The following is a 27,615-nucleotide window of genomic DNA, read 5'->3' on the forward strand; positions in this document are numbered from 1 at the left end:
CGAAACCCAAAATAAAAAATAATTTGAATCAATGGGAGCTAAGTATGAGGATAAAACAAAGGCTGAACATTTTACAGTTTGTTCTTTTTTTATTGAGAAATCTAATAAGATTTGTTCCTTGTCCAATAAAATCCTCCAGTTTAAGTGTTGACTGAGGTGCTGGAGATGTGAGCTGTAATTCAAACCATTAAACTCTGCTAATGAGGCAGGATGAGTTGGTTGCTAGGCGCAATACGGAGGCAGAACCGGCTACGTATCTCATGGTTCTTTGTATTTCTGCTGCACGGGACCAGCATCGTGGTCATGGTGGCTCCCTCCTTACAAGAGGCAGATTCTTAGCGTTGCCAAGGGACATGGAAAGTGTGCTCAGGGATCTATGGAAGCTCTGAAAAAATGATCTAAATATATATATACATGCATTTCATCTAGCAGATAAATAAAGTATCTATCTATCTACCTATCTATCTATCTACCTATCTATCTATCTACCTATCTATGTATCTATGTATCTATCTATCTATCTATCTATCTATCTATCTATCTACCTATCTACCTATCTATCTATCTATCTATCTATCTATCTATCTATCTACATACGTATGTATGTATGTGTATAGATATCACAGAAAGGCTGGCCCAGAGGCGTTTACTTCAGCGCTATAGTTACAGTTGGTGTCGTTCTTGTATTTAGTGATGTCGTGGCAAAATATTTCAGGCATTCATTTTGCTATTAATTTGTCAATATTTAAAGTTTCATTTTAGCTCCACCCACTAAGTGGCTTCTAATAATGTTGACCTATAGAGAAACTGATTTTTGTTTTTCATCTCTAGACACTGAAAACCTTGTATCTCTAAATTGCCATTCACTTTTTCTTAAGATTATATTTTTGGATCAAATACTCCTCCATGCATTAAAAAAAGCAAAAAAAACCCCCAGCTTCGGCCAAAATCACCCTATTTAATTAACTCAAAACTGCAATGTCAAAACTTAATGAGCCACTCCACCAATTTTACACATAAATGAAATGTGAAACACTAAATCAGTGGAATACAACCGTTAAAAACAAGGCGGTTTCATGAAAAATTGTCATTTGCCGTCACAAGCTGACATGAGTTTTCAAACGCCAATGTACTAATGCTCAATAATTAATGCTACTGCAAAGTTAAGCAGCCTGTAAATAAAGCTACATCTTTTCACAAGTGTCCATCTGTTAAAGGGTGACACTTTTTGTTAGCTGTTGCACTGAGACCCAGAAGAATAGGAACAGAAAAGTCCTGTGCGTATCGAGTGCATTGACCTGAAAGAATGAACAATCACAGAGTCGGCTGGGTGTCGGAGAAAGTCGGCCTCTTAAGTTCTAATCAGAATCAGCATCAGAGTGGAAGTGTTAACCTGACCAAAAACACTTTTAGAAACTGTTTTGATGGAGGAATCGCTCCAGTAAAAAGAGTCCTGACGTTGGGCTGCACATGTGGCACTATCCCTTAAGTGTGCGTCCAGTTCATGGGCTGGATCCTGTCAAGTGTGCATTTCCATATTGAATAATCGAGACTATATCGTAACAAAAGGACAAAAAGGGTCAAAAAGGACCGTTTTATTCAAAATGCAGCCACGAAGTGCAGCTTTCTTCTGCCTGAATTTCAGGGGAGAGACAACTTGTTTTGTCCTTTGCAGCCCTCAGCAGCTGCTCAACCACTGTGTGTCAGTCAGTTGTTGGGTGTTTTTATTGATACCACAGCTGTGGAATGGGCACAGAATGAAAGGTGAAAAACATGATGTGGGGTTATTGTACACAGCAGCAAAATCAAATAAAACCAAACCAAAGCGGTGGACGAAGCAAAAAGGAGACAAAGGGAGACTGCTTGATTGACACTAGCTTAAGTAACTTGGGGAATTAGCCCAGGTGAGCTCAATCTCCCTGATGACCAGGCTCCATAAAAAGACACGATGGAGGGAAATCTGTCTACTGATACACAAAGCTGCTTGCTATTAACCTTATATGTAGTGTTGTCAGTATTCTACTTAATATTCAAACCAACATCTGCAGGATAAAGCCATATTTCCCCACTTTTGCATTGTTAACACACTCTGGCCCACTGTGTACTGATGTTTGTGGTAGCCAAAAAAAAAAGGGAGCGGAGTGAGACCTCTGCTTATTCCTCCTCTCATGCCTCACATTGCACATAGAATCGAAAATTAGCGTGAAATTTCAACATCTTGAACACTTGGCCTCATCTAGATGTTTTACTGACTTGTTTACTGTTTACTGACTTATTTAAGCATTCCAAAAACATCTCCAGACACACTGACATTTTATTTATCAGCTGCCTGAATATATTTACAGTTTTAATCTTTCTTATCAGGCGGCAGTACAGCTTTAAAAAACTCCTGGTGATGGCGCCTGCTGATGAGCTCATGATGATGTTTTACATTCAGCTCCACTGTCTCACCTGCAGAAGTCAGGGGCAACCATGCCATAGACATTGATCCTATCGCACAGCTCCAAGGCGATGGTCATAGTGAACCAGCCGGTGCTCAGCCAGGAGTTTGATATCCTCCTGCAGAGGAGAGGAGAGGAGGAGGAGGAGGAGGAGGAGGAGGAGGTGGTGGAGAGATTGAGAGAGAAAAGACAGTTAGATGGATTTCATGTGTGGGAGACCACAAGGATGAAAACTGCACCATATTAGATTTTTTTGAACGTGATTAACGAGGGTAGATAATCAGAAAAGCTCATGTTGGTGTATTATGGCAGAATAAAGATTTATCTAAATCCAGAGGTCGATATTCCTGACTGTGAGATCATTCATGTTCCCACACAGCTTCATTAAAATACAGATCCATCCTACGTATCGACTGATACAAATGAACCCTGTCAAATAATCAAACCCTTAATCAGAAAGTAGCCTTGGTCTGCATGTAGTGCAGATAGTTAAGATGACACAACCTCAACTGCTGAACGTACACTTTTATTGAGCGCTAGCTAGAAACCAGCTCTAATCATAGTTTTCTTAGATATGTTGTTTTGGAAGAAACATGAAATGATATTTACATTGCATGAGAAAAATATTTCTAAATCTAAATGCCCATCAGGTCTGTCTCATAGGGTTCCTGTCAGATGAAAAAAAACTAAAAAAAGAACTAAAACACTCCAGTCTGACTACCATGCATTTTTTAAGAATTCCTTGTTGGTTTCCAGCAGATCTAATGGGCTCCAGAGTCATGAAACTTGCACAGTTTCTAAAGGGCGATGAAAACCCTCAGTTTAAAGTGAAAACAACTTTAATCAAAATGAAACTAAAATAAGTAAAACTTCTTCTGAGGTTTTTTGACAGTGAAATACGTCCTATTGACAGTGAACCGAAAAATGTGGCGAAGAGTCTGAAATATTCTCACCTAAACATTTGCGTCTTTCATTCGGATCACAGTATATAATAATATATACCTTTGGAGGATTTTTTTTTCAATGAACTACCTTACATTCTTGACATGCCCACACGGTTTTAGGATTAGCATTAGCATTTAGCTCAAAGCGCTGCCATGCCTAAGCCTCACAGAGCTGCGAGCGTGGCTGTGGACTCTCAGTCTTGTTTTCACAATGCAGCAGTGACAGAAAATGTCACGATGCTGATCTCTGGCTTGTTGGCCTGTAGCCACAGCTATAATCACTGCCAAGCACTGTCAAGCAGGGGGTTTAGCTGCTGTGGTCCAAAGCCTTTTTGGAACAATCAATATTCATCAAATCAATTTATGAATTAGTTTCAGTGAAAAAAAGCATCACAACTGCTGCTCGTTTCCACGGACAAAGTGTGAAAATATTTAAATTAGAGCTGATGTAACACTTTTAAAATGAAAAATTCAGCAGGGATATATCTGAACCCTTCAGCTGGATCAGGCACAGCCGTGGATCTCTTCACGCTCCCCCTGCAGCAGCTGCACCTCAGCTTGACTGGGATTGTGACTGGTGACCAGTAGACTTATTCATGCATCAGTCATCAGGTGCTTTTTGAGATGGCACCTTTGTAAATATTAAATAGGATGGACGCAGTGGATGGATGCAGCATTGAATATAATTATTCCAACAAGGTAATTTTCTAAGCACCATTGTTGTGTTGCAATTTGCCAACAACAAGCTGCTCACAACATGGAAAGACAAGAAAATAAATTAACAGTGAAGGAGGAAAATAAAATCAATTCTACTTAATGCACAGCAATTACATTAAATTAACTTCCTTATTCAACAGTTAAAGATGTAGGCTAGTAGTGCCACTTGCAGTGCTCTGACACCACTAAATTGCTGCCACATTAATTTACAGTGGCAAGAAAAAGTGTGTGAACCCTCTGGAATGACCTGGTTTTCTGCATTAATTGGTCGTAAAATGTAATATGACCTTCATCTAAGTGTAGACAAACACAATGTGTGCTTAAGCTAATAACACACAAACACTAATAACACTAATTTTGTACCATTCTTCCTGCAGAATTACTTCAGCTCAGACATATTCTTAGGAGTGGCTCTCTGACTCATTCCACAGCATCTCTACTGGATTAAGGTCTGGGCTCTGACTCCAAAAGATTTAATTCAATATTTAAGGTCATCGTCCTGCTGTATCGCCCAGCGTCTACTGAGCTTCAGGAGGTGGACAGCCACCCCGACATCAGATAACTTGATAAACTTGGGAATTCATTTTCCCCTTGATGATGTTGAGCCATCCAGACCCAGAGGCAGAAAATCATCACGCTCCCTCCACCGTACTTCACTGTCAGGATGTTTTCATGTTTGTATGCAGTGCCCTTTTTTATACCATATGTGGTGCTGCATGTTCTTCCCCAAGCCTCAGTCTCATCAGTCCGAAAAACTATTTTCCCGGTGTTGTTGTGGAGTGTGAAGGTGCTCTTTATAAACTCCTGCTGTTTATGTGATGTATTTTTTTTTTTTGTGGACAGAAGCAGCGTCCTCCCTAATGTCCCGTCATGGACACTAAACTCCATATGTATGGTAGACTTGAGAATAGAGATGTTAACCAGCGTCAGCCGTTACTCCAGGCTTCTTCTACTGATCATTCCGCGTTGAACCTTTTAAGTCATCTTAGCTGGACGTCCACTTCTAGGGAGAGCAGCCACAGAACTAAATCATCCCCATTTATAGACAGTTTGTCTGACTGTGGCCTGATGAATATCTAAATTCTTTGAAATCACTCTGTAACCCTTTCATCTTTATGCAAATCAGCAATGCTTGATCCTAAGTCTTCTGAGATCTCTCTTTCACATCATCAGATGCTCCGTGTGAGCAGCAGACTCAAAATGTTTTAAACCCCCAGTCTTGTCTCATTAACTGGACTCCAGGTTTGATAACTCCCGACTTCAGTTAGCTTTTGTGCATGTCATTAGCCGAGGGGTTCAGACACGTTTTCCAGCCCGAACTGTGAATATTTCAATGATGTTTTCAGTATGAAGAACAATAAGAGCAATACAAAGAGTTTAAAGTTTGACCTACATACTTTGTTTTATTGCGAGAAGTGCTGTTGAATTTATCAGAAAACGCTAAAGGTTGGAGCACAAAAAGGACAAAACTTTCCGACTGTCAGACTTCTTTACTTTGTCAGACGGCAGAAGAAATAAAGATTGCTGGGGAGAAAATTATTTTCGACGAGGGCAGAGGAAAATGTTTTTTTTCTTAACGGTTGAAAAATAAAACTATTGGGATTTTATCAGGAACATATCATATGTACATGACTAATTATGTACCTTTTTCAATTTATTGTTAAATGTAAATATCAGAGCTTGATGAAATGTTAGAGGATTAATAAAGTCCGTAAGATGCTTTCTCTGTGCACCATGGATATCTACACCACATTTCATGATAATCCATCCAATAGCTGTTGAGATACTTGAGTCTGGATTAAAGCAGCAGACCAACATTACCATCCATGGATGCACACTGGCTAATTAGTAGTTTATATTTTAATTAGACTCTAAACACTTTAAATAAATACATTTTCAATGGGTAAAAGTTAGTCATTTACTTAGCAATGGTTTTTCCGGGACATGTCAAGATATATTTTTTTAAATAATCAAACTCTCACCCTGCTGTTTTCAGAAAGCTTGTTTCTGCTTCTTGTCTGTTCCCACACGCACGCACGCACGCACGCACGCACGCACGCACAAACACACATACACTAACATCCACAGTGGCTCAGGTTTTTAACTCTGTAAGTTAGAGAAACAAAGCCCGGGCCTGATAAGAAAAGTCTTGACAAAAACAGCCAGGCAGGCACCTCGACACCCTGCTCCGCTGCGGTTGATGAGGGTGACACACGTGGAGTGGAGGGTTTACCTGGTTGTTTGAAAAGGTGTTCAGACTTTCTTTCTTTTATTCTCTCACAGAGAAACAGTGCAGGGGGATACACGTCAGGCAAAAAAAAGAAAAGAAAAAAAAAGCCTCTTTAGCATTTGTATTTTGAACATTTCCCCTGTTTGGGGAATGAAGGATTAGAAATGCATCTTCCTGGAAAGCTGTAGGGAGGCGAGGATATGTTACTAGTTTGTTGAAAGGAGTTCAGGGGGGTGTTATAGACAAGACCCCTGAGTGTAATTAAAATATACTCTGCTGTGTTGGGCTGGCAAAGCTTTGTGTCCACACCTCTGAGTATTTTTAGCCTTGCTAGTGCTGTGGTGCCATGTTGGTTTGTCCAACCCTTTGATCTAAAGTGAATATCTGGGAAATCTCAGGATATTAAATAAATGAATGAATATGGTCCTAAATGAAAGACTTTCAGTAAATCTGGTCTAGATGTTTTTTTTTTTTTTATCTTAACAGACTTTTGGAAAATATAGTTAAATTCATTGTCCATAAATTAATTTTAGCTAACATGTTGTTAGCATGTGAGCATAAATTCCTGTTATTTACACTGAAATAGTAAAAAGAAAAATGTTTAAGATGTCAGCAGGAAGCAGACAAACTGAACACAAAGTGAAAAGGCTGAAAAGTAAAAAAAAAAAAAAAATTCCCTGTTCTTTCTGCGTTCGAAGCTTAACCTCTCTAAAACACAATAGTTGCTAACATGCCTCTTAACATGGCTCCAGCTTGCTAGCATGCCAGTGTTAGCATGTTAGCAATCTACCGTGTTGTTGGTGTAGCTACAGACAAAATCACTCACTTGTTTACTTCCTCCCTTCATCTTATATACTGTGATAGACAGTTAATACTTTATCATGAGCAGTAAATTGACATTTCAAACACTTGAATCATTGTCAATTTGCATCATTATTTAGAGTTGAACAACTGTAATTTTTACATCTATAAAATGCAAAAATGTGAGACTGTTAGGGGAAAGTCGTGTGCATGCCGCTGACTTGTCTTCCGTTGTGGGAGTTTCTGAGGGCATTATAAAGAGCATAAATGTCATGCTTGAATTTGGAAACTTAAATAAAATGGCAGATGGTAAATATAGTGCACTATATATTCGATATTAAAGAAGGAGTGATTGCAGAGACAGCCTTAATTTTGATCTCTTTCAGGAACTACACAACAACTCTCCCCCTCCACCCCCTCTGTTATTCCTCCACAATCTGACCTTTAATACAACAACATTGTGTTTGCTGGAGAAAATGGTCACTTCCTGCTGTTTTACTGTGTTTCCTTATACCTCCCACATCAGTTGCTCCACACTGGCTGAGTGACAGCGAGATGAATAGTGACAATGCACTTTTGTACGACTTTCATCTTTATTAGAGGCTGTTCATGCAACAAACAACAGTGTCAAACCAAAGTGATGCTATCGCAGCTGAAGCACAGATTTCTCATTTTCTTTTAAGACAGGAGCCAGGTTGTCTGGAACATGTTGATTTGTTGTGATATGCAAACACAGCCACTGGGCTTTAATATGACAACAGCCCTGTGACTCACACACACACACACACACACACACACCTTCTGCAAATTAGAAAACTTTCAAAGTTCAAAGCACAACATTTTGTCATCAAGCACTTGGCGGTGGATGCGTGGAGGTCTTAGTCAGGATGCATGCAGCTAATCTCACTTAAGAAGTCTTCCTCATTTCCTTGTTTATGAACATGCTGATGAATAATGTGGTGTGAAATGTCAAGCTCTTAGCTTCAATGGCTGTCTTTTAAAAGGACTGCAAGGATGCTGTGAGTAGGAAGACAGATTTATCCCTGTCAAGAGGAACAGTGTTATTTCCTCATGTTTACACAGTTTGTTCTTTAAATCTAGCAAAAGCACCCATTTAATGAATAGTTTAACTTTGTGTTTATCCTTGAGCCTTAAAATCTTATTTCTGTCAAAAAGTGAGATTATTTTCAAACAGTGATCATATTTAATAAAAGAGATTACTGGTTTCACAATAATGGCATCTGAAACAAGAAAACTACTCAGTCATGTTGGTTTGAAATAAACAAAACATCATCTAATCCTGAAGGCGGAGAGAGATGAAGACATGTTAATATAATTAAAACATATAGCTCTAATTAAAAAAACAGGAGCAAATTAAAGGAAGAGGATCGTGCTGCTGTTTGGGTTTTTGTTGTTGCATTGTTGTGATTGCTAAAGAGCAGGTGTGTTGTCATTGAGCTTATTGTAACAGTAGTTATGTAACTGCTGAGAAATAAAGGTCACATGAAGGTGTGATGAGTTGATTGATGATTAGTTAAAGCTGAAACATCTGTTGAACATCATTATCAGTGTAATCTTTTCACGACATGACGCTGATGCATATTAGTGTAGAAAATGTTGATTTTTTGTCGAGTTGAGTTGTAGTTTATTTTTTTTCTTTGCCTCCTGCTCTTGAAACAACAGCAGGTAGACACAGTGTTAGGTTTATACCAGACATGTTCAGCAGTGAGTAAAGTTGTTCAGTGTTTATTTAGTTGTTTTAAATTGATTTCTAATTTTAGCCACTTTAAGCTGTTTTTTTCCGAAGGCCATCTGTATCTGCTTGACTACCATGGTGCTTTTGGTCTGATCACAGCTCCCGCTCCTGTTGCATCAGTTTTCTTTTTCTTGTTCCATTCCTCAGGGTTGAAAATGTCAAGAGTAAAGCTGCCTTTACCCTTGTTTGCAATCTCTTTTCATGCATATTTCTTCTACCAGAGTCCTCTTATTATATGTCCTGTCTTATGTTTCCTGTCCACCGGCAGTAGACTTTTTCTCCTGCTTCAGTTTAGTTTTCATTTTGTGGTTGTAGGGCTACTTGTTCATTTCATACCATTAATCAGATACTACAGATTTATTATGCAAACTTAAGAAATGAAAATAACTGACCTTAGCGTTTACATTTTATCACTAAAAAAAGCAAAAAAGAGGAAATAAAAAGTGGAGAAGCAGTAGGTTAAATCCTTGTGTTTGATTGGCTGTTGCAAACCACTTCAGTGGAAGTTTGAGTGACAAATAGGCTAAGTCACATGCTTCATGTACATCATGATTTATTAACCACTTTTTTTGTTTTTATTTATTTATTTACACAACTTTTCCACCTCAACCAATTTTTCTTTCCTTCAAATTTTCACAAAATTTTTTTAATGCACAAATATGAAATGCTACTAAAAGAAATGGATGTAAACACACTTTTTGTTAGACTCCTCCCTCACTTTCCTGTTACCTTTGCACCTGACAGGATGGGACATATGACACCTTTGGTGGTATTGGTGACATGTGGTTCCAGTTGTCTAAGAGATCTTGTTCTGGTCACTCCAGATCCCTTTCAGCCTGGACGGCTCCTGTTTTCTGCAGCAGCTGTTGCACAGTTGACCTGTTGAGGCTTCTCTTTTCCCTGTTTTGACCTTTTCTTACCACAGAACTATTTTCTTTTTTTTTCCAGGACTGCCAAGGTTTGAACTTGCATTTTTCCACTGCAGGTAGATTTGCTTATAATCTTTTGATAAGTGAATGACGTCTAACCAGCTGGCCTGCAACCCAAACATTTTTATTCCAGCAAACTATACCATAACAGCGCACCGCAGAGGAGCTGTTAGTGATGATAATAAAGCATTACAGGAACATAAAACACTGAATATATAAAAAAAAGTTGTTCTAAAGGCTAATTTGCCTTTAATCACCTCAGGCTCATTCCGGCTTTGCAATTTAACACTGTGGATGCGGGAGGGGGGAGGGGTTACCGGTTTTTCATTGCTCCTCTGCCGGTGTGATTAAAATGGGTGGATGTGGCATCATCCCACACCATCTTAATTACCTTTACTGAAATGGCATAACCCATAATTACAATTACAGGCTTGCAGGGTTGCTGATCGCACAGTTGATTACCCAGAAACTCTGCTATTAATGCTGCTCTCCCACAGGATCCAAATCCTCAATGACAATAGCACTCATTTTATAAATTAAGTAAAAATATTGTTATTCCATGAAGGTACAGCACATTTCGCATTCTGATAGCTTCCTTTAAACTTTTCTCAAACATTAGAAAAAATACACAACTAATACATTTAAGGAACAAATACGTCCTTTTCTCCTCCCACGCTCCCCACAGCAGAAACTACCCAAAATAAGCCTCACTGATGTTAATGCCTGGTGCTACAAAGGATGAGAAGCAGCCAATAAGAACAGTGACAGAAGCTGCTTGCTCACTGTAAACATTTACCATGACTGTAGGCACAGATTCTGACGGATGAATGTCTGAGCTATTCACCAAATCCTCTACTCTGCAATTTCCCCCCTGACATCTATCTTAAGCTGCAGTCAGATTCAATCTCCACTGACACCCGATACAATGGCTCAGACAAAGAGAGGGAGAGACAAACAGGGTGTGTGTGTGTGTGTGTGTGTGTGTGTGTGTGTGTGAGTGTGTGTGAGTGTGTGTGAGTGTGTGTGTGTGCGTGCTGGCGTTTTCATTAAGCATTAATGCTCACAGGACTGAGAACTCAGCTTGGACTCATTCAATTTGAGTCCTCTAACACTGTTCAGCGTGAGGGAAGGTGTTGCACACACAGGAGCTGGGAGCAGTGTTTACTGAGCCATCTGCACTTCACAGGCAGGCAGAGGAGTCTTTCATCCCTCCCCCCCTTTTGTTACATTACTATTTCATGTCGAACTTGAACATTAACCTTGAGAGCTGTCTTCATGCAAGAAACAAACAAAATTCACTCTTGCATTTCCACGACATTCCAGGTCTAGCTGCTAATGTCTTTTCAGAAACAACACAGATTTGTGAGTACAAAGGCGAGAATTTTGACGGCCAGCTCTCATGCCTTTTATTTTGGTGCTTTCAGGATTCACCGAACTGACACTACATGTGCACAGAGTGAAAGATATACGTGTATTTGTAGATGTAGATACGGTCTAATGAAGACAAGACATCAGTTATAATTTGGAGTGTTTTAAAAATGAAAAATATATATAATGAACCAAATCGACTCTGAAAATCCTGACTCAGTCCTAAACAACAACTGAAATGAAACTTCTGGCCCAACATGTGCCTGGATCCTCGGCCTGAATCTGGCCCATAGACGTCCATATCTGGCCAGAATCTGGCTGTTATCCTCTGATACTGTCTGAGAGCCAGACGATTTTCTGTTGTGTGCGCCAGAATTGGCCCAGATGTGGAAGTAGCATCTTACAATAATGCTGTATATGAGCCAGATTTAAGCCAAGGAAGCGGTCGTATACTGGGAAGAAAAAGAAGAATGCGAATGGAGGTGTGGATTTGTTTTGCTAGGTTCTTTTCTTCTCTTTTCTCTATTATTAGATTACTCATTTAATAAATAAAATGCCAGATAACATTAAAAAACAACAAATCACAATTTCCCAGAGCCTGAGGTGACATCAAATTTCAGTCTAAACAGTCTAACAGTCTAAAATCCAAAGATGTGTTGACAGATAAAATGTTGACAATTCATTTTCTGTTGATTAACCAATCAATTAATGATTATATATTATTTCAGCACTACTTTTACATTTGTTAATTCAGAATAACTTCCCTCCAGAATGACTTCTCTACAGAGTTCATGCACATTCACTGGGACAGATGCAGTAACACACTCACCTGTCCTTGCCAGTCTCCTTCTTGAAGAGCTCGTCAAACTGCAGCATCTTCTGCCAGGAGATGATGTAGACTTTGAGTTTGGGCAACACCTGGTTCATCAGCCTCAGGTTGTTGTACACCAGGCCCTTCCCGTCACGCCTCATGTAGCTGCTGGGGCCCCAGAAGATGAACACGGTGTCCTGGCTAGCGTTGAGCAGCTCGTGGCGGCTCCGCAGGACCCTCTGCATGCTGGAGTGAGCAATGACACGCAGGGATGTGCGGCGGCCCACGTCACGTGCGTAACCCCTGGCGGTGGGGGCGTCGTTCATGCGGATGACGCACTCGGCCCGGTCGATCTCTTCACCCCGACCGCCTCCGATGAGGTGACCTGAGCTGGTCACCAGGGCGCAGGTCTGGCAGTGCATCCTCAGAGGCTGATTGATGGAGACAGGAGAGGAAAAACAGGAATGAGGTAAACAGAGAAAAAAATAAGTACTTTCTCTTACAAATATCTACCGTGCATCCAAATATTTGGCCTCCTCCTCCCTTGGCAGCACTGCCAGCAGAATGTTTATGTTAGTTTTGCACCGTATTTATAATAAAATCTACAAACTTTTTTTCAGAAGTCAAAATGCTCTGAAAGTCCTGCTTTGTACGGGATATGCAAAGCAGACAGAAATGCACACCTAAGGGAACTTTGGTAAAAAGCTTCACTCCGTGTTTGAGGCAGAAAATGCTTTGTTGACAAATAGGGAGCGACAGAGCCGCCTGGGTATGTGTAGTAGCTTGTCATATTGCTTTGCGATTGGTAGGAACCCTGGGGTGTTACAAAGGCTTCACCTTAAATCTTTCTCCCACTTACACACAACAGAGGAGTGTGTGCTTACCTCAAACACTATTGCTGTGATGCACAGAATTCATGTGGAATTCTTCTTATGTGTGTGTGTATGTATATATATATATATATATATATATATATATATCTATATATATACAGTGCATCCCGAAAGTATTCACACCCCTTCACTTTCCCCACATTTTGTTATGTTACAGCCTTATTCCAAAATGGATTAAATTCCTTTTTTTTCTCATCAATCTACGCACAATACCCCATAATGACAAAGCAAAAAGGTTTTTTAGAAATTCTTGCAAATTTATTAAAAATAAAAAACTGAAATATCGCATGTACATAAGTATTCGCACCCTTTGCTATGACACTCAAAAGTGAGCTTAGGTGCATCCTGTTTCCACTGATCATCCTTGAGATGTTTCTACAACTTGATTGGAGTCCACCTGTAGTACATTCATTTGATTGGACATGATTTGGGAAGGCACACACCTGTCTATATAAGGTCCCACTGTTGACAGTGTATGTCAGAGCAGAAACCGAGCCATGAAGTCAAAGGAATTGTCTGTAGACCTCCGAGACAGGATTGTATCGAGGCACAGATCTGGGGAAGGGTACAAAAACATTTCTGCAGCATTGATGGTCCCGAAGAGCACAATGGTCTCCATCATTCGTAAATGGAAGAAGTTTGGAACAACCAGGACTCTTCCTAGAGCTGGCCGCCCAGCCAAACTGAGCAATCGGGGGAGAAGGGCCTTGGTCAGGGAGGTGACCCAGTGGTCACTCTGACAGAGCTCCAGCGTTCCTCTGTGGAGATGGGAGAACCTTCCGGAAGGACAACCATCTCTGCAGCACTCCACCAACAACATCATGCTGTGGGGATGTTTTTCAACGGCATTAACTGGGAGATTAGTCAGGATCGAGGGAAAGATGAATGGAGCAAAGTACAGAGATATCCTTGATGAAAATCTGCTCCAGAGCGCTCAGGACCTCAGACTCGGGTGAAGGTTTACCTTACAACAGGACAACGACCCTAAGCACACAGCCAAGACAACGAAAGAGGGGCTTCGGGACAAGTCTGTGAATGTCCTTGAGTGGCCCAGTCAGAGCCCAGACTTGAACCTGATTGAACATCTCTGGAAAGACCTGAAAATAGCTGTGCAGCGACGCTCCCCATCTAACCTGACAGAGCTTTAGAGGATCTGCAGAGAAGAATGGGAGAAATACCCCAAATACAGGTGTGCCAAGCTTGTAGCTTCATACCCAGGAAAATTTGAGGCTGTAATCGCTGCCAAAGGTGCCTCAACAAAGTACTGAGTAAAGGGTGGGAATACTTATGTACATGTGATATTTCAGTTTTTTTATTTTTAATAAATTTGCAAAAATTTCTAAAAAACCTTTTTCGCTTTGTCATTATGGGGTATTGTGTGTAGATTGATGAGAAAAAAAATGGAATTTAATCCATTTTGGAATAAGGCTGTAACATAACAAAATGTGGGGAAAGGGAAGGGGTGTGAATACTTTCTGGATGCATTGTGTATATATATGTATATATATATATATATATATTAATAGAGAGAGAGAGAGACATACTGTATAATACACGGAGCACTTTATTAGGAACACCTTACTAAAACTGCGTAGTTCCTCCCTTTGCTCTCAAACTGCTTCAGTTCTTCGTGGCCTTGTGTTGGAAACATTCCTTCCTTTCCTTTCTGCTCCATGTTGACATGTTGACATCACATCATTTCTGCAGATTTGTCAGCTGCACATTCATGCTGCCAATCTCCTGTTCTCTCCACACAGGGATGCAAATGGTAGGCAACAATACTGAGACAGCCAGGCTGTGGCATTCAAACCATGATGGATTGGTATTAAGGATCAAGTGACGTGGAGACATGGTCCTCTGCTGTTGTCTGAAGGTTGAATGTGTTGTTCATTCTGAGATGTTTTTTCTGCACACCACAGTGGTAATGAGTGGTTATCTTAGTTACTGTAGCTGGTCTGCCAGCTCCAACATGTCTGACCGTTCAAAGTGTTTCAAGCCGCACCATGTTGGCACCAATCTGACTAAAAACTCTATCAACTGAAAGAGATCAGTAGTTTCAGGCCACGGTCACTGAATCACACATTTTCCTCATTCTGATGTTTGATGTGAACATTAACGAAAGCTCCTGACCTGATTTTATTAGTAGGAAATGAATACTGATAATAACACAACACTGCATGTATGATGAATCAAAATTTTTGTTTTCCTAACCGATAGAACAAACTTGTTATCATACTGGTGATTAAAAATTAATCATGAGACAATCACTGCCACAAAAATGAATGATGAAAAACTTTAGATAATTAATTAATTAATCATTTATGTCCATTTTTAAGCAAAAATGCCAAAAGTCAAATGGTTCCACCGCACTTTTGTCTTCTATAGTAAATTGAATATTTTTGAGTTTGTTGGAAAAAACAAACAATTTGAATATGTATGTATGTTGAATATACTTGGACTCTGACGTTTTATAGACCAAATCGATTAAATGTGAAAATAACTAAGAGATTAATCAATGAGGAAAATAACAGTTAGTTTGAGCTGTAGATCTGAGCAGTTGAGTCATATTTGCATCAAGAACTTCACCACATGTTTCCTTGGCCTGTTCCAGCAAATGCAACATGGGATTTTATAGTATTTTGTCTATTTTCAATGACATGTGTGGCTGTTGTTATTGTTGTTAAAGATTCGGCTACAACTTGAGACGACATCGGAGGTCGCCCATTTGTACATGTCTGCTGTGGTCCATTAAGCGAGTGGCCTCTTTTTCTTTACAGCATGCTCGTTTGAGGTTGTGCATGCACATAAATCATTAACATAGACCTATTTGTGTACGTTAAGCTGGCTCTGCATGTTGGTGGTGTGTGTGTGTGTGTGAGGCTGCTGCACATGTACTTAGTATGTGTGCATGTGGGTGGGGCCCGGGATTTTCTTCGCTTCCACATAGACATGCATACCATGCAAGTGGAGAGCCTTTTAATGTGCCCTGAAATATCTCCCCAGAGGAAATATGGTGGTTATTTACATTCTTACAGCCGTTACAAATTTACATTTTCGTGGCATTAACAAGAACAAATGATTGTAGCTGGATGTGTGTGAGGGTGGGGTTGTCATTATCATCCTCAACTGCCGACTTTGACTTAGTGGCAGATTACCAAGCAGAACAGGCTCATCTGGTTAACGAGACTTCAAGGATCAAGAAGAAAGGGAGATGGATGAATAAGAGGTGGGAAAGAAAAGGAGACAGAGATAAGAAAAGAGCGAGTGAGAAGTGATAAAAATAAGGGGAAAAAAAAAGGATGGCGAAAGAGAGATATGGAGGCAGTAAGAGCCACACCGGTGCCAGAGTGTTTGATGAAATGTTGAGCTAATGAGGTCCTGGCGGTCTACAACATCACCACTAGCAGCAGCAGCAGCAGCAGCAGCATCCATTCTTCCCATCTCCCCCTGCCCTTCCCTCTCCCACCTGGCAGCGCCTTGACAGCCAATCTGGCTATAGAGCTACGGCACCAGTGGAGCAGGTCAGAAATCCCATTTTCACCCAGGGGCTTTTAAGTGGCTGCGCAGACCCTATTCTCTCTTCCTCTGTCTCACGGAGAATTTAAGTGGGCCTTGCTTGGCCAGAATTGGCCTCTTCAGGGAGCTCGGTCAGGCTATTACCGAGAAATAGGCTGGATGGTCCGGACAAGGCTCTCCATTTCAGCCGGAATTACGTGACCCATCCAATATGGTGGCTTGAGCTGAGGCGATGGAGTCGAGGTAAACTGTATTGTACCTCAGAAGTGGCCGTTTCCTGACTCCCTAAATACTGAAAATTTATCCTTCGACAAAAACCACTGAGCAGAGCACCAGTGGAAAATTGTTCTCTGCTCAGTGATTCATACAATAAATGGTTCATAATTTAAGACACATCTATCATTTATGTATTTTAAATTACTGGCTTTGTTCTTCCAAACTAGAAAAAAAAATACCTTTGATCATAATTAAAAGATTCACCACGTCTAAACTGTGAGCGTTAAGTTAAAAAAAAAAGAAGAATTGTATTCCATTAGTGTCTAGTTACAACACCTGATCAAAGCTGCGATCAGTAATGCAGTGATTTCTCTAACTAAATAATGTATTGTGATAACTGTTTGGCTTTTTTGCCTTACTGGAGATGTAAAAATAGATGTATGACAGAGGAAAAATTGCAGTTTTCAGGACATGTTTCCATTGTTGAATTCACAATCATGCAACATGAGTCCATGTTTCTTCCACACACTGAGTGATGTCTGGTTGGAGATGGATTTAGAAGCAGGAGACAGGCGCAAACAGCACAATTTGTTGTGGCGTGCAACAAATCCTGTGATTCTTTAGGGAGTGAAAGGTAGCTTTATTTACTCCATGCTACTTTGCAGTTGTGTCTGTTCACGGCTGCCCTAAATAAGATACCATGGTGAACATTATGTATAGATGTTAGCGTGTGTATGTGTGTACATATCAGTGCTTAATATTGTACTTTTTTCTTCTTTACATTGAAACGTACGATAAAATGAGAAAATACCTCATATTAGTAAAGATTAAAACAGTGGTTTCCAACTTTTTTTTGGCTGATCATCTTTTACAAAAAAACAATGTTAAGTTGGGCCCTTTGTCATGTAGGATGTCAACACTTTTATCAAAGACAGATTTCCCCTCTAAACTTCTCAGATGGTTTCATTTAAATAATTCGTTCAGGGCTGAAGAGGTTAAATTAACCAATATTTCACAGAAAAAGGTAAATATTTGGGGTAAAGTATAAAACAGGAATAGAACTTTGTGTAGCAGAACGGCTTTCCTTTTTCATTATACATCTCATGAACCCTTTAAAGTGGCCTAACACCCAGATTTAACATCATTGGACTGAAGTACCTGACTCCAACCCTAGAGAATGGGGCATGGTAGAGAACAGGCAAAGCAAAGTTTTAACTTTGAGTTAAACCCTGTGATCATTCCTATATTAAACACTCACTTTCTCATTTTGATCACTTTCATACAGAGTAGTTTAATAAAAGTGCACCATTTTTTTGCACCTAACTGGCTTTAACATGCGCATTATAATTTTCAAACTGAGGCCGATGCAACAAGTGCAACATAGTTGTCAGTCAGACAGTCCATTAACAGTGATTGAATCAGAGCCTATGCATGTAGGGGCTTGACTGTATATATATATGTGTATGTCGGACCATATGTCAACTGTATGTGTAGTGTATATTTGTGTATTTTGTCATGTGAGACACAGGGGCAAGGCAGCGTAGGGCTAGCAATTAGCACTAGCAATTACACTTCCTCAATCAATAAAATCGAACATCTGGTCTATAAAATATCAGAAAATAGTGAAAAATGCCTTTCATAAATTCTCAGAAAATGTCTGAGAAGCTGTGAGAAAGATTCTCATTTTTACATGGAAAATGACTTAAATGATCATCAAAATGGATGCAGATTATTTTCAATCAACCAACTGATTCATTCACTAATTGTTTCACCTCTAAATTCTTGTTCATACTTCATACATCAACATACACCACGAAGACACCACTGTAAATGTGATTTTCCCAATAAGAATGAGGGATTTCTTTTGAAGTTTTTACTCTGTGTTGTTAAACAGTTCCATCCCTGCAGCACTCCACTGATCTGGGCTTTATGCCAAAGTGGCCAGACAGAAGACTCTCCCTCGTGAGGTTCCCTCAAGGACTCTCAGACTGTGAGGAACCAGTTTCTCTGATCTGATGAAACCAAAATTCAACTGTTTAGCCTCAGTCCTCTACATCATGTCTGGTTTCCTCCAGACATGATGTAGAGGAGTGGTCCTCCCTCCGGATGTTTCTGCCATCTCCACACTTGATCTCTGGAGCTCAGCCAGAGTGACCATCAGGTTCTTGGTCACCTCTCACACCAAGACCCCTCACCCCTGATTACTAAGCTTGGCAAGGTCGGCAGTTCTAGGAAGAGTCCTGGTTGTTACAAACTTTTTATGTTGAAGAATGGCCACCACTCTCTTGGGAACCTTCATAGGAGAAGAATTTTTTGTAGCATTCCTCAGATCTGAGGAATCCTGCCTCTGAGCTCTGCAGGCAGGTCCTTCCTCCTCATGACTTGGTTTCTGCTCTGATAAGCTGTGAATCCTTATATAGACAGGTGTGTGCCTTTTCCAAATCAGGTCCAATCAGCTGAATTCACTCCAGGTGACTCCAACAAGGCGTAGAAACATCTTAAAGATGATCAAGAGAAATGAGAGGAACCTGAGCGAAATTTCAATTCCTCTTTTTTCTTTGCTGGACTGGTTTTCCTGGAGGAACAAGGATTGGGGTTAACCTGTATTGATAAGACGTCACTGTGCTGTCCTGAAGTCTCAAACGCACCATCTGTGAGTTGTGTGGGGCAGTTTGTGGCTCCTTAAACAGACATAATGAGATTCAGGAAAGTCAGAGCTGAGTCAGCGCGTGAAGACGGGCGCCGTGATGATGACTGCAACTTGACTGCAGCAAGACATCTCTGAACTCTGAGGGAATCAGTTTGGTAATTTTCTGTTGGAATCCAACCATCCAAAACCTAAACTGAAAAACCAGACAACGCAGTGGCACGCCATTCAAGGGGGCGAGAGACCAGAAGGATCCAGGCTTTCGCCGAGGGAACTGCTACCAGCCTGCCAGCGACGGCCCGGCCCACAGACTCGCAGGTGAGCTAACCGCGTTATTGTTTGTCCATTCTTAGAAACAGGCTCCAGCTTTCTTTGTTTCTTTATCCTTTTTCCTTTACTACATACTCCAGGTTAGGACTGGTATTGAAGACCACTTATCCCTAAACTTTACTACTCTGTAACAAAAGCATCTGAAGACTTATGCCAATGTTTTTTCTTTTTAATAAATTAGCAATTTCTATAATTCAGTTTTCACTCTGCTGTGGTGGTGTATTGAGGGAAAAAATGAATTTTAACGATTTTAGCAAACGGCAGCAAATTGTGAAAAAATTGCAGGGGTCTGAAGACTTTCTGAATGCACTGTGTTTCTATTTGAAATTAGCTCACAGAACAAAACCATTTCTCATTTCATAGTGAGATTCTCAGCCTAAGAGGGATGAGGCGTAACCTTGTCCCACTTGTGGCACACACCAGGAGCTTGTCCTGGTTTCATTAAACCTATCCATCCATCCACAGTGGCCTAGTAAAAGTACAAAAGCTCCAACCCGCAGACAGACAACAGCCTCTCACATCTCTGCTGCGCCTGCCAGAGAGACAACCCCGGCAGCGGGGACCGCCCTCCTCTGCTTCCTCATTCTGTTGGCATCTGAACCCCCTCCCTTGCTTCCACTGAGCCTGTCCTTCACCGGGCTGTACGAACCATCAGTGACTGCCCGCCGCTCACCCCGCCTGACTTCCTGACCCGAGGAAAACACGGCTGTCAGAGCAACGGGGATTAACCTTGAGAGATGGTGGAGGGGATGAAACGGAGAGGGAGCTTGGTCCCAGACCACCTGGGGAGGTAGTATCATTGAGAACGGGGGGAGACGGGGTGGGTTGGTGGGTGGTGACCACAAAGAGATGTTGTGTCACTAAACAAGGTTCTGGTGTTGATTACAAGTACAGAATAACATGTGTGAGTCAGAAGGCTGGTATTATTGAGTGGCATTTGAAGTCCGTGTACATGAGTGTGTGATTAAACAACAGAGAGGAATCAAAGCCTCATATAATCACACATTATCACTATGTGAATGTAAATGGGAGAGACTGTGCGGTTGGCCAAGCCTGATTGGCTTCGTGGTCAGCACTCAGAGCTCCTCGCTGCCCGTGGTTAACACAGGCAATAATTGGTGGTTAAAACTCACATGGGTCTTAAGGGGGTGTGAAATCAGCTTTTAATTTCTCACCCGACCCCCCCCCCCCCCCCCCTTCCCTTTCCCAATCGGCGCGGCCCCTTGAGGGAAGACATACTTACACTGCAGCGAACCATTACGCTTGACGTATGCCATACCCCCATCCGAGTGGAGAAATAGCATTTGAGTGTTGTTATTGATTTTGTGTGGGTGAATGCGGTGGGAAGAGGGATTGAGCGTGGGCTTAGAGAGGATGCCGGGTCTTCAAAGATGCGGATACAACAGTAAGATACGGCAGTAAATGTGAGTGTTGAGAGGCGGCAATCATCCAGCCCAGCAGGATGCTGTCTGGCTGTCTAGTATCACCCAGAGATACCACAACAGAGCAGAGCATTTTCAACCTCCTCCAGGCTGACCTTTAGGCTCGTCAAAGACGCCTTTGTTTTCTATAGCTTCCTCAGAGACAAGACTTCTACCCATGGTCAGAAATTAACAGAAGCTGGAGGCAAAAATACTCTTGAAAGGTCTTAAAAAACAAAAGAAATTCTTATGAGTATCTTTCTTGGTATGTCACCCTGCTCATGTCTCGCTGACTGTGCTGTGAATGTGACTTTTCTTCTTCCATGGCCCGTTGATGAATGATATTTTTGTCATATTTTCCAGTGGCGAGAAAAACAAAGCAGGTTTTGACTGGAGAATACCAAAGACACAGCCTGTATGAGAACAAAGTGTTAGCACCACACAGCCAACAGTAGAAACAGGACTAAAGGCCGATTTATACTTGAAGCAAGTAGCATAGGTTTTGATTTACAGTTTTGATAGCACCAGCGCAACATCAGACGGCCCTATTGTTTGTGGTCCAGACATACTGTGCTTCATTGTATTCCCCACAGTGACTCTGTTTACATCGTTTAATCTATATAGTGATGCGAGCGAGCGGTGGTGTCTTATTAGTGAATATGAGACTTTTCTGGTGCAGTCACTCTATTTATGCTTTTTTTTCACTTTGATAGAGAGCCACGATCCTGAAGGTAACAATGAATGTGTGTACAAAATGCCACGGCAATCCATCCTAAAGTCGTTGTGATATTTTACTCCAAACCATAAATGTCAGCCTCATGGTGGCACTAGAGGAAAAGTCACTGGATCATCATTAAGTTTCCTCTAGAACAGCTGTTCCCAATCTTTTCAAACTCATGCCACTTGAAAATCTCAAAAATGTTGGAGGCCCAAATCCGACCCCGTAACAATACAGAGGCATTTTTTATTTTATTGATAATGATTGAACATTCAGGATGGAACTGAAAGCAGGGGGAGCTAAATTTTTTCTTCTTTGTTTGACAGAGGAGTGATCACTTGTCAAATCACCATCTGTCTCTTCACTCTCTTTCCTTTCAATCCTTCCTGTTGGGTGTAATGTATGAATGTGTGAGTGAATGTGGCAAGCATTTTAAAGCGCTTTGAGGAATACGACTAGAAAAGTGCTATATAAGTGCAGTCCATTTACATTTATAATTACATACTGTTACACCCGCCAACATAATAACAGCCCACGAATGTAATACAAATCCGCAGCTCTTAATGTAATAATCCCACAAACGTAATAAATTCCCCACAAACGTAACAGCAGGTGATATGATGGGGTTTAATTACATCAACACTTGATCAGTCTACACAGTCAAGAACCTATACAAGAATAGGCTATGTCAAAAGTAGTGATGCGTGGGTCAGGGGTTTTTAAGACCCGCACCCATCGTACCCGAGCTTGACCTGAATGTTCTTAAGAGAGAGTTTTCAGCCTGTCAGTGCGCTGTCCGTGGTGCTGAACAGGGAGGCTACTGAAACACAGATGAAGCTGCTGCAGAGAAATCCTCACTACAAGAGGCGTTCTGCTTATGCGGGAAAAAAAAATTTAAACAAGATATTTACTTGCCTCAAAACAATTCTGTGGACTGACAATGAATGATAAAGCTGTGTGTGTTTGAGAGAGAGAGAGAGAGAATGACAGAGAAAGTAGAAGAGAAGGTAGAGGTGGACTTGTTGATGCACAGCCTATATTGCGCGCGATGTTTGTTAATGTAAGTTATTTATGACTTACTCAGAGCGCTGCTTTGAGACGTTTTGACCCGCTCTGCCCAAACCCGTGATATTTGCTAATGAGCTGACTCGAACCCATTGGCAGGTGTATAAGTAAATAAACAACAATGACCACAAAGATCATTTTTCATTTTCATGTGACATTTGTGGGAAGTCATTACAACTTTGAAAGCTGAAGACTTTCACCTTCCCACAAACATAACAAATCCGCAGGATCACAGGAAATGATGTATTACATTTGTAGTAGGCAACCGCTGTTACGTTTGTGGGAAATTTATTACGTTTGTGGGGTTATTACATTAAAAGCTGCAGATTTGTATTATGTTTGTGGGCTGTTATTACGTTGGCGGATGTTACACATACTTTTTACCAAAACTATTTTGCCACTGATTTTTTGGTCCACTTGTACCTGGTACCTTCACAGGTTGGGAACCACTGCTCTAGAAACCTTGGATGTCTGTACGTGGCAATGCATCTGGTTGATGTTGAGATATTTCACAAATTGAAAACTTTGCCCCACTGGACCAAAAAGGTGGATCAACCAAGTGACAGACCCTAACCTGGCTGAAAATCCTAAGCAACAAACAACAGCTGTGACAAATTAGACAACCCATATTACAAAAAAATCAGAGAGTGATGGAACACAATCTTCTTCTACCAGGGGGACCAAGTTAAAACATATCTGACTGAGATGAATCGAGCGTATATTTGCAATTCTAATGTATTATTTCATCATTCACTAAAATTGCCTGTGAAAAAGACCAGGGAAAAAAACCTTCTAAAATCAGATAAAGGGACAAAAATGCAAAAAAGTTAATTTCTTAAACTGCTCCCTACTGTGAGAACCAAAATGAGTAATTTATGATACGATTATGATTAAAAGGAAACCAACGTCGGGGGGAATGAAAGAAGGAAATCCAAGGATGAAGAAATGAACTGCACTGGGATAGAGAGTACAGATAGACAGAGAGTAAAAGAGCAAATGAATAGAGAATTAGCGAATGGAGAAACAAAACACCAATTAGAGTTGATAGCAGCAAAGGAAGAATAGATGGGAGGAGCTGAATGAGGACAGTTACCAAATTAGAGTAAAATCTCGACAGCTGGAGGCAACAGCAGAGAGAGAGAGAGAGTGAGAGAGAGAGGGGTGCGTTCAGTTATGGTAGTAAAGGCACTCTATTTAGGGGAAAATCAAGTCTGCTTCTGTTGTGCTGATGAGCGTTGGCACAGACACACACACACACAAACATACACACTCCGGCAGGTTGAGTGCTGCAGGGCACAGTCAATGGAGGAGGGCTTATTTGGAGCTGTTTGTCCAGCATGTACGTTTGGCCGGTCATTAGAGAGAGCTGAGGTGGGGAAACAAGCGCTGCTGAGAGCTAATGAAGACGAGGAGAGGAGTGGGGAAGAGGAGGAGGAGGAAGGAGAGGGAGGGAGTGGATATCGAAACAGGGGCAATTAGGGGTTCTCGCGGTCAGCAGTCATACGCCAGGTTGACAGCTCCTGCTGCTCTGACGCTCTGGTCTTAATTAGGGCAGGGTTTTTCTGTGAGCACCTTGAAAAGAAGACATCTTTGATGTAGGGCAATTATCTACCTCGGAAAGAAAATAGCATCTGACCCAAAAAGAAGTTAATGAAAACTCATTGATGGAGGTTGAGAGTGTTTTTTTTTGTTTTTGGGATAAGTGACATGGGGGATGATCTTGTTAGGAGGGCACTGCTTGAAACAAGAGCTGATATCATCCATGGTGTTTGGAGGAGAGGAGAGATTGTCGGCGGAGCTCTGATCTTCAAAGCAAGCAGGGGTGTAAAGATGGCTGTTCACTGTGTGTGTGTGTGTGTGTGTGTGTGTGTGTGTGTGTTTGTGTGTGTGACAAAGACAGTGCCACAGAGAGGAGATCTAATGATTTAATGTGTGCCTGCGTTCACGTTTGTAATCAAAGTAAAAGTGTACGGCCGCTGGAGAGGGATGCAACAGTTTAGAGGACATCAACCGAGTCTCTCTCTCTCTCTCTCTCTCTCTCTCTCTCTCTCTCTCTCTCACAAACACACACAAGCAAACAGAACAAAAAACACACTACTGCAAAATACATCTGCCACCCTTGAACTTCAACTGCATCATCACGGCCAGGAAAAAAAAATTCTGACAAAGACACAAATTATTCAGCGGCACGACACGTGTGAACCAGAACCATGGAACCATGTTGTTTGTGTTTGTTTATAGAGGAAGAGATAGAACAGATAATAGAGGACTGCTGTAGCCTGAGTGGGTAACAAAAACATTGATTTGGCTAAAAGTAGTATAAAAAATTATGTTTAAAAAAATAAAATAAACAGTTTGGACAGCGGTTCATAAAAACTTGGTTGACAAATTGATGGCTGCCTGGTGCTGTCAAATAAACTGATCAGTGTCTAAAGCTGCATTTTAGGAGTCTGTTTTATTTGCAGCGAGGTGTCCAGAGAGACTGTCACGCAGACACAACGGTGACAAGTCTTAAATCAACCAAACGCAGAACGTGTTTTTTTTTTTTTTACATTTATCTTGCAGAACAAACAAAACCTACAAAATCTCCTCTCACACGCCGTCACCTTGGATTTTGACAAGACTGTGATGTAGGTTCGACGTTGTCCATCTAACACAGTGAGACTAATGGAGAAAACAGGTATATGTAAACAGACAGAAGATGTACAGCTTTTAGAGTTGAAGCATTAAGATAATGGAGAAGAAAAGAGCATCCATTATAGAACAGTGATGGAGCATTTGTTGTGTGTTAAAGTACTTAAAGCGACCTGTGCTTGGGGTCTCTTGAGGTCATGCTAACAATGACTAATACAACAGCTCTGAGCATTTATTCAAATAACAAACGATTTTCAATGGACGCCAACAACACACTACTTACAATAAAAACAGTCCTGCTCATGTTAAGCAGTAATATTTTTCATCTGTTATGAAAAGCAGTAAAGGCATAAGTAGTGTGGCGATGTTATCCTACTGCAAAAAGTCTGGTGGACATCACTGCACCAGACTGCACAGTGGAATCGACGAGGGCAGATTTTCCAGCTCACAAAGACACACAGAAGTAGAATTATCCTCTTCGTGATAGTCAATATTGAAAATAACCGTTAGATGCCACCCTGATGTCTGAACGCACAAGAAATCTGCCTAATATTGACAAAATTGTGATTTGGATCAGAAACTGTCTGATTAAAAAAAAAAAAGAAGAGAAAAAAATCTGGGAAAATATTTTGCTGCCAATTTTTGATAATTAACAGTTTTCGATACTCTGTGCTCCTGACAAAATTCAGTCGCTACCAAACTACGATACACAACATGATACAATACTTGGCGGCTAACGAATTTTCGTTTTGAAATGAGAAAACCAAAATTGGGAAATGACTCGTTTCCCAGGTACCATTTTTGAAAACGACGAAAAAACAAACCATTATCTGTTTTCCTTGATGTGATTATTAAATTTGAAATTGGGAATTGAAATACTCGTGTTAAAATCAGCTTTCTCAATTTTGCGTTGATTCTTTTTGGTGTGACCCGGAAGTTGTGATTAGTATGCCGCTTGTAACATAGCAGGAAGTCAGGAAATGGGTTGTTTTCCGTTTTTTTGTTTCTCTATTTCTAAATGGGAATCGGAAAAAAACTACATTACAGATTTTGGTTTCCTCATTTCAAAATGAAAGATTATTGGCCGCCAAGTACACGGACCCAGGAGTGTACAGTTACATGTATTTGACTGGTTGAGGAAGTGTGTTACTGAAAGCTCTGGCAAAAGTTGAGCCAAGTTAAACTTTCTCACTGACTAACCCAGAGCCCTCTCAGAGATGAATCAGTCTTTAGGTGCAGTGCTTATCTGGCCTCACGACTGACCACAAAGTTCTGGCTTCATCTCTTTGCCACTTTCTCAACAAAACTTGAACACAGTGCTTCAGCACTTCTCTGGAGTACATTTGATTATACAGCTGTTGCTATTATTGTGTCCACCCACACTGGATCCACAGCTTGATTTCTGTCTCACACCCCCTGCGCTGCCTCCCCGATCGAAAATACCCTTGTATGCCGAACCCCTCTGCAGCTCTTGTGCAGCCCGACTCTGCCCCGGGGGCGAGACTCCGTGTCATTAAACCTTAACTCTCCTCACCACCTGCATGAGAAGGTGAAAAGAACACTGCTGCACCTTGTTCCTCTCTCACTCTTTTCTCCCAGATAAAAAGTGACCCCCCTCCTCCTCCTCCTCTCCCTCACCTCGTCTGGTGCGGGTGACCCGGAGAAGAGAACAAACAGCTCCTCTCGCTGTGAGTTTCTATTAGTATGAGCAGCTGGAAAGAAAGACCGGATCCAGGCAGCCCGATGTGTCAAGCCAGTGGGAGTGTGGAGACAATCGGGTTGCAGCTTGTTACAACACACACTCTTTCGCCTTAATTGGCTCCATATCAGCTTGCTAGCCGCCGGTGCGGTGTACAATGATGCAGCCATTGCTTGTCCCTATAACCTCCACCCAGATAGGAGAGGAGTGAGCTACTGCTGCGAGGACCACACAGACACCACATCCTTGTAGGAGTGATTGTCTTGGCATGAATACAAAAGATGAGGTGCAATTTACCAGGTCAAAGAATCTCTCCTTCTTACCCCCTCTTTTTGCTCTGAAATTGCAGCAGGAGGTGGCGAGTGGAGAAGATAGAGGAAGAAAAAGCCCGGAGGAAATGACAGGGGGACATTAGGAAGAGAGAGGGAGGGAGAAAGATGGGAGAAAGACGAAGGGAAAGAGTGGGAATGGGGGGGGGG

The 27,615-nt window shown here is 41.2% G+C and overlaps 1 protein-coding gene across 1 annotated transcript in view; it reads right to left on the reverse strand.

Annotated features, from left to right (window-relative positions):
- st6galnac5a (ST6 (alpha-N-acetyl-neuraminyl-2,3-beta-galactosyl-1,3)-N-acetylgalactosaminide alpha-2,6-sialyltransferase 5a) overlaps window positions 1–27,615 on the reverse strand; it is a 51,554-nt gene that overhangs the window by 6,231 nt on the left and 17,708 nt on the right. Inside the window, exons 3-4 of the mRNA XM_023410922.2 lie at window positions 12,016–12,428; window positions 2,452–2,559 (exon numbers count right to left, since the gene is read on the reverse strand). Coding sequence (XP_023266690.1) covers window positions 2,452–2,559; window positions 12,016–12,428 — 521 coding nt within the window. The remainder of the gene's footprint in view (window positions 1–2,451; window positions 2,560–12,015; window positions 12,429–27,615) is intronic.

The sequence above is a fragment of the Seriola lalandi genome, unplaced genomic scaffold, assembly GCF_002814215.2.
Source record: "Seriola lalandi dorsalis isolate HSWRI2012SDOR001 ecotype SW California unplaced genomic scaffold, Sedor1 jcf7180002054441, whole genome shotgun sequence".
NCBI classification, from domain to species: Eukaryota; Metazoa; Chordata; class Actinopteri; order Carangiformes; family Carangidae; genus Seriola; species Seriola lalandi.